The following is a 7,795-nucleotide window of genomic DNA, read 5'->3' as shown; positions in this document are numbered from 1 at the left end:
AGCAGGAAGAGCAGCAGGAAGATGAAGATGCTCATAACTTTTAAAGCAGGTTCACGCATCTAATGTTGGAATTAAATGTTCATTTTACTCCATTATGTAACTAGCTAGCCAATCAAAATAAAAAATACTGCTATCCACTTTTAAAATGTGTTTGGTTACATGATACTGCATTAAAATAGACTACACTTTACAGGTGACAAAAAGAGGACTGGGGAAAATTTGAGCCCATGGCTGAATGAGACAGGAGACCTCACTCACTACACTAAACATGGAAAAGGCTGAAGCACTGAAGATTTGCTTTGCCTCAGCTTTTATTAGCAGGACCAGCCTTCAAGAATCCCAAATCCCAGAGACCAAGAGGAAAGGCTGGAGCAAGAACAATGGACCCTTGGTGGAAAAGGACCAGACCAGGGAATCCTTTAGGAAACTGGATATACCCAAGTCCAAGAGTCTTGATGCGATGTGCCCACCAGTCCTGATGGAGCTGGCTGATGACATTGCAAGACCACTCTCCATAATTTCAGTCATGGTGAATGGGATAAATACCTCAAGACTGGAAAAAAGCAGGTGTCACTCCCATCTTGAAGGATGGCAAGGAGGTGGACCTAGGGAACCACAAAGCAGTCAATTTCACCTTCATTCCTGGGAAAAGTGATGAAACATCTAATGCTAGAAACCATTTTCAGGCATGTGAGGAAGATGATCAGGAGTAGTCAATATGGCTTCACCAAGTGGAAGTCATGTTTGGCCAAACTGATAAACTTCCATGATGAAATGATTGGCCTAGTAGATAAGAGGGGAGTAGATGATATTGTCTACCTGGACTTCAGGTAGGCCTTTGACACTGTCTTTCATAAGATCTTCACAAACTAGCTCCTGATGTATGGGCTGGATGAGCAGTGAGGTGGATTGGAAATTGGCTGAATGGCTGGGCCCAGAGGACAATGATCAGTGGTGTTGTAATAAGCACAGCCCGCCCTAGGCAGGGGCCGGCGCTCGGAAGATCTGGCGATGTAACGGAAAGCTCAGGCCGCCCACGAGGGGCGCTGTGGGCAATGCTAAGCACAGATAAGCAATCGCAGCGACGCCATAAACGCCATTTGCAGCATCCTCCACATTGGAGCCTGTGTCTCAATGGCCCCCAACGGCAGAGGCTGAGTAAGCCACGATGCAGGGTCTGAGTGTTGGTGACAAGACAGTGGCACAGTCTAGCTGGAGGCCAGTGACTAGTGGTGTACCCCAGGCATCAGTACTGAGTTTGCTCCTGTGTAACATCTTCATTAATGATCTGGATGATGGGGCAGAGCCTACTCTCAGGAAGTCTGCAGATGACACCAGACGACACAACTGGTTGAGCAGGGGGGTTAGACCACATGACTTCCAGAAGTCCCCTTCAACAACAACTAGCCCTCGCTTCTGAGATACATTCCTCAACTCATTTAAAAATTTTAAAAATTACATCATTTCAGAATAACTGGTATAAAGAACCATGCACAGAAGTATCATAAGTGGTCTAAACAAAAACTCCAAGCAGACTTAAGATAATCTTTCATAATGCAGAAAAGAAAAAAACAAACAAACAAAAAAACCAAAAAACAAACAAACCAACAAAACCAGTCAGCTCAAACTGGTAACAGAACAGATAAACAGTACAACACAAACTATCTTACAACAATGACTACCAGCCTCTGCTTCAAGCTGGCTGGACACAGGCTGCTCTGATTGCTTGGTTCTGGATGTCAGGAAACTTAAGTTAGAAATTATTTACATTATAGATTCATACATACACACACATTAATACATTTTCATTAGTTACTTATTTTTAAGGGAAAACATGATCCTAAATTGACTCACTGTTACAATACATGAATAGGGAAAGGTGACTGGAGCCCTCTGATTTACGTAGGAAGATGAACTATTAACTCAACAGTATACCCATGTTTCAATACTCTGAATTTCACCTGCAATTACAGGAAAGAGAAGCAAAAAGAACCCTCTGGCCAAGTTCAAATGTCAAGATTTTAGTCTTCTTTACACAGGGCTTCATTTTTCCCCCTACAGGAATACCTGAGATACTCAAACATAGAATCTTTTTATTGCTTTCAGGGCATGCACAATCACATCCACAGACTCACATAAAAATGTCAAAGTTACAGAGAAAGTCAGCATTGCTTTTGAGCACATAATATCCCTGAGTGATGGAAAGGAAGAAGAGTTCCTACAAATAGTGTGAGCATGCAGATGAACAACTTTGTCCCTGTGACTACTAAAGTAATAAACAGTGTGCCTTTCTTAAAAACAATGGAAAAGGGGAAGATGCTCCATCCCTTGAGCCAACATTTATAACATGGCGCTGTCTTTCACTGTCATTCCTGAAAAAGTCCTACAGTATGTATACAGCCACAAGAAACTTGTTACCAGTACAGTCATGTCAACCACAACTTGCCATCACCCTGCCATAGAACACTGTTCAGTAACAGTATTGCATAGGTCTTCTGCAAAAAGAATTGTGAGAGCTGCTAGTCCTCCCAGGCAGCAGTATTTTAATTTGAAATAGGTCTTATGACATACTGAGGAGTTACAGCACTATCTTGCAAGATGCCTGAAAGGTACAGAATCAGATACGCAGATGAATCCCTGTTGACAGAACAGCAACTCAGAGAGACAAAAAGAACACATCATGTTGTCTTCTATATCAAATATGCACCAAAAAGGTATTCAGTATCTTTTGAGAGAGATCAGATGCAAAATGCCTCTGGGCTGTCATCACTACCAACTTCCAAGTTGCATAATTTGTCTGTGAAGGATTTCATTATCATTAACCCAATTTATGTTACTTCTCAAGTTCAGGCTGATCACCACAAACAGCCACTGGAACAAGAGACTTGTGTCTCATAGAACTAAGAAAGCATGAAATGTATGAATTCAAACCTATTGCCATTAACTGCCTTGATTTAAAATACTTCAGATCTTCACCTGAACCCAGGACAAAGGGGTTGTAGCAGTCTTTCCCCTTCAGTGGTTACATGAGAATTCTGTAAGCTCTGAGTGGCTAAATGCTATATGCAAACCAAAACAGTTGAATATACTCCTAGGTTGTTATTTTGAAAGTCTAGACCAACCCAAGTTCTAACATTAATTGCTTCAGATAAACAACATTGGAATGATTTTATCCTTTTGTTTAAAACCTTCTTATATCACATGTTTACATGAATTGTCAAGAACTGCCAAATGCCAGGTAAGATAGCTACCCCTGCCTATGCCAACAGCTGTCACAAATACACACCCAATGTCAAATAAACCAGACAGTTACAACGATTAACAAACTATTTTATTTTTGTTTATAGATAAGAACACCCCATTGAAAGTAAAGAATAAAAATGTATTCCGCTACAACACTTCGAATGCTTGAATCTCAGGCTGTAGCACATGGTGAAATTCGGGTACTGTGACATTACAGTAATCCCCAGGCACGTGGGTGCACAGATAGCCTTGAACAAATATTTACCCATAGTAGTGCCATGTACAAAAATGTCATTCCATAAAGGCCAAACAGAAAATTTAAATATCTTTGTCTTTCTTATGCCAATGGCAATATAAAAAATTAAATCTGTTTTCAGTCAATTGCTTCCACTTAAATCATACGAGGTTTTTTTATGCTGAAGATCTCTAAAATTCAGCATAATAAAGCATGGAAGAAGTGAGGTATAAACAATATACTGAAGATGTGGGAAACGACGTTTTCCTCAATATATAACTAACTTCCATATGGTTACACCAACATCAAGTCAGTATTTTTCTAACAAAGAGAAAAATATTCTGTTTTTCCAGTCAGTGCTCTGACCTTTTCTTATTATAAAGAGCTTGCTTGTACTACTCATCTAAGCACACACGCACCACAGAAGATATGCAAAACAGATCAATATAGATAAACTTGAATGTCAAATGTCTAATGATGTAATAATAAAAACAATTCTCAAAGTCCAAATGACTTGCTAAATTAAAATTGCATTGCAGTCACTCAAACTAACAAAATACTTGGATACTTGTAAGCAACAAAATTTATTAATTTGCAGCAGTATCTCTGCTGAAACCTGAGGAGTTTCAGACTATAGGTAAAGCAAGGCATTTAAGAAAAGGAATTTGTAAAAAATGCATTTATACTATACATTTTCATATCAAAAGGCAGTAAGAAATATAATAAAATCTACTATTTTTAGACTACACCTTCCCTAGCAAATAGTTTTTATCACTTGAACATCACATACAGTACATTCAGCTTCCTACACAGAAAGTATATTTTCTTGTCCCTGATGTATATTACAATTGGCAGCGAAAATAAACTGCTTTATCATCACTACTCATTCTTGCAGCTTATACAAACAGCACCAATTTTACCCAAAAAAGGCTTATTGGTTACATAGTAGCACTTCCTTATAGGAAATACAAGCCCAAAACAGGGGACTCAAATGTGTCTTTCAAGAAATATACCAGAATATTATGGCTCAGAGTTAAGGGATGAATGACCAAGAGTATTGCATAGTACAGGGATCTCGCCTGTATGAACAAACCCACTCTTTGATTGTTTGTCACCTTCTGACTCCAAGAATGGACAACAAAATAAACAGGTGCTAATGAATACTAAAGTAGTACACAACTAAATTTACTGGTAAAAAAACAAACAAACAAACAAAACAAACCAGGAAATTGTACAGTTCTCTCTGGCACAGTGCAAAGTACACATTAAAAAACTGAATACATATGTACAGTGTGTATGTATATTTATATATATAGTATGGATTTCCCTGACACATACACGTGTATATATAACAAGCATGAACACGCAAATCCATGCCAAACTGAGCAAAAAGATGGAATGTTTAAAATGTGGATGCGTTGTTCCAGTTAAACCAGTCTGTCCCAGAAATGGCTGTTCACATGGCCAATACACCCTTCCCTGAAACAGAAATATTTATTGCCTACATAACTGACAACATAGCATACATTTGTCCTCATAACTTACCAAAGGACTGATAATCACACTTTATAAAAGCTTATATTTGTATTAAGCCCTTTCTTCCACAACCCCACCCTCCTCCCCACACCTCCATTCTCCATGACCAACTCTCATGGCTATTCCCTTTGTGAAAATCTAGGAAGAATAATATACTAGAGTATTACTCTGCTCAAGGACCAGATGCAGTATTCACTACAGAGATGAGATCTTCTATTTTAAATTTTTCTTGCGATATAAAAGCTTACAGCCACCCTTGTAAAAATTATGACCACCTGATGCTGGTTTGTTTTATTATTTTCCTTTGGGATTCAGCTGTTTTGGTTCTGAATATGAACACATTGGCTGAAGTCAGTAAGAGAGAACGTGCTTTTCAGGATTCAGAGAGCACTGTTACCCAACCTGCCCACTCCCAGTATGATCAACTGTTCTTCCCTGCAGAGTTTCTGAAATAGCCCACGAACCACTAGACTGTAATGCAGATTTTTCCCCGCCTCCTCTTTAACCTGAGTTTCTTTTTTACGTTTTGAGAGCACTTTCAAAAAATAAAGATGCTCTGTAACAGTAAAACAGTTTCAAATAAAGGCGATGGCTGTGAACCTGAGAGCTCAGTGTGACACAAACACACGTCTGTGGTATCCCCACTGGCTAGTACTTTCCTTGTTTAAGTCTTTCAATGTGGTAGCACAACTTTAGGGCAGGTCCCAGCTTCAGTCCCATATATTTCATTATCATATCACTCCTCAGTAAGAGTAGTGCCTTCCCATCAATTTCCTGCAGAAGGAGGAGAATGAACACAACATCATACAACTATTTTAACAAGTTGCATGGTAAAACTGGAAAGTACATTGTATTTGTTTATACTGTAGTAAACATTTATCTACTATATATAGAACAGTAACTTAGCATAATGTGATATTTATAGATGGCCACTGAAATGCAATTTGCTTTAGTATTTTCTAAATGCATGATTAAAATATTTAACATCCTACTAGTAAGTAAAAGAATGTAAAAAAAAAAGAAAGAAAATGTAAAAAAAAAAAAAAGTAAAAGCCCTCAAATACTAGGTACCAGTTGGGAAAAAAAGTGAATGGGTCAAGGGGGTTGTGGGGGGGGGGAAGAAGGAAAAGGACTGCAAAGGAAAGTCTGTGCAGTCAGAGATTAAATGATCCAAGCACTGAGGCCTTGCACTGAACCTTGAACACAGCTGTGGGAGGATTCTGGCATGCGCATGAGAATGGTCACACAGAGGAAGGGGGTTACAGACCATCTAAATCTGGGAAATAAGACAGATCTATGTCCAGGTTAAACCAGACAGATTGTTAGGATCAAGACCAAGGACAACTTAGGTTTCAACTGCCTGGTTGAGAAGCTGCTGAAATGTGACAGTCCTATGCTCTTAGTAGCATTACATACTGTAGACAGGCAATGAGTTCCTTAAAACATCATTAAGAAACCCACTATCTTTCTAATTTATTTTTTTTTTAAACATAAACCTTACAAAACAGGTAACTTTCATTATTGTTATACAACTAAGAATAAAACATAAGACAGGAAGATCTATTAAAATTTATTTTGAGTTTTCCTTCCAATCCAGCTTACTCTGAAACTTAACTGTTAGCAGGAGCTGCTGCAGAACAAGGGTGAAACACTACTAAAGAAAAAGCCACCCTCTTTTTGGAGGGCTATATATACAATGCAATAAGACAGCAGCTCTTTGCTGAGCAACCTACCTTAGAAAAGCACAGCGAGAAGAAGAAGGGAGAGGAAAAAGGGCACAGAGAAACTGACACAGTTTATCTCTTTAAATACAATACGAGTTAGATCTTATGAAACCCTACACATTGTTTTTCAAACCAGATGAATTCAACACTTCAGCTGATTCTCTGAATTTTATTATTAGTGATCACATGTGAAGCTAATGAGGCGTAACAGCATCTCTACTTTGGGATAATCAGTCTCCAAAACAAACTGTCTTAGACAGGTGTCATCTAGATAGGGCAAATGCCCCATACTGTACATGAGAATGCCATCTTCTCTAGAGGTGCCCAGGACAACCAGGGTAAACTTCAATCAGTGTTGGTAATTAGAATTTGGACACTTCTAGTAGTAGAGTCATTCCATGGAATGGAAAACGGTGGGTATTTAGTCTAACAAGACTGGAACACAGAGAAAATACACTGAAGGAGTTTCAGGTGGAAATAAAATTTTCATCTTCCCTTTAATACGTGAGTCTAGTCTACCTTCAATTGCAAACAGAGCGACAGACATGGAATTCATATTTTAAGAGACTAACGTGACAAACAATCTACTAGAACAGAATGGATATGTGTCATACATGTCTCCTGAAGAGTTCTGCATGTGGAGCTAGTGCCTGTGGATCAGCTTCTTTCACAAAACGCATTACTTCCTCTATTGACCAGGTGGAAGGATCCTTATTCAATATTCTCGAAGGTTCCCTTTTTAGTGAATTCAGATCTGGTCCAGTTGTGGAACTTGCAGCTTTTAGTATAGAAATATTGTGAAAGGAAGAAGTATCATTAGTCTATACAAGGATAACACATTTCATTTTACATAAGACATTCTTAATATCAACATGCAGCTTTTGACATGCATTCCTTACAATATATTAAAGATACTTCATTTTCCTCCAAATAATATTGAACTGTTCCATTTGTCTTTAAATGACTTATATGACTCCAAATATTTACAGCAGCATAAACATGAGCACTATGACACACCTAGAAGGTTTAGCTTAAGTTGTACTTGGCTCCTGGATCC

General features: G+C 38.5%; 1 protein-coding gene across 1 annotated transcript in view; it reads right to left on the bottom strand.

The window, feature by feature from the left end:
* Window positions 1-7,559, bottom strand: part of LOC103770290 (sex comb on midleg-like protein 4) — a gene marked incomplete at both ends in the record, with an annotated part of 17,016 nt that extends 9,457 nt beyond the window's left edge. Inside the window, 2 exons of the mRNA XM_008937545.1 lie at window positions 5,670-5,788; window positions 7,353-7,559. Coding sequence (XP_008935793.1) covers window positions 5,670-5,788; window positions 7,353-7,559 — 326 coding nt within the window. The remainder of the gene's footprint in view (window positions 1-5,669; window positions 5,789-7,352) is intronic.
* Window positions 7,560-7,795: the final 236 nt, after the last annotated feature.

Source organism: Merops nubicus, unplaced genomic scaffold (genome assembly GCF_000691845.1).
Source record: "Merops nubicus isolate BGI_N331 unplaced genomic scaffold, ASM69184v1 scaffold21503, whole genome shotgun sequence".
Lineage (NCBI taxonomy): Eukaryota > Metazoa > Chordata > Aves > Coraciiformes > Meropidae > Merops > Merops nubicus.
This window is presented reverse-complemented; position numbering and strand designations above follow the sequence as displayed.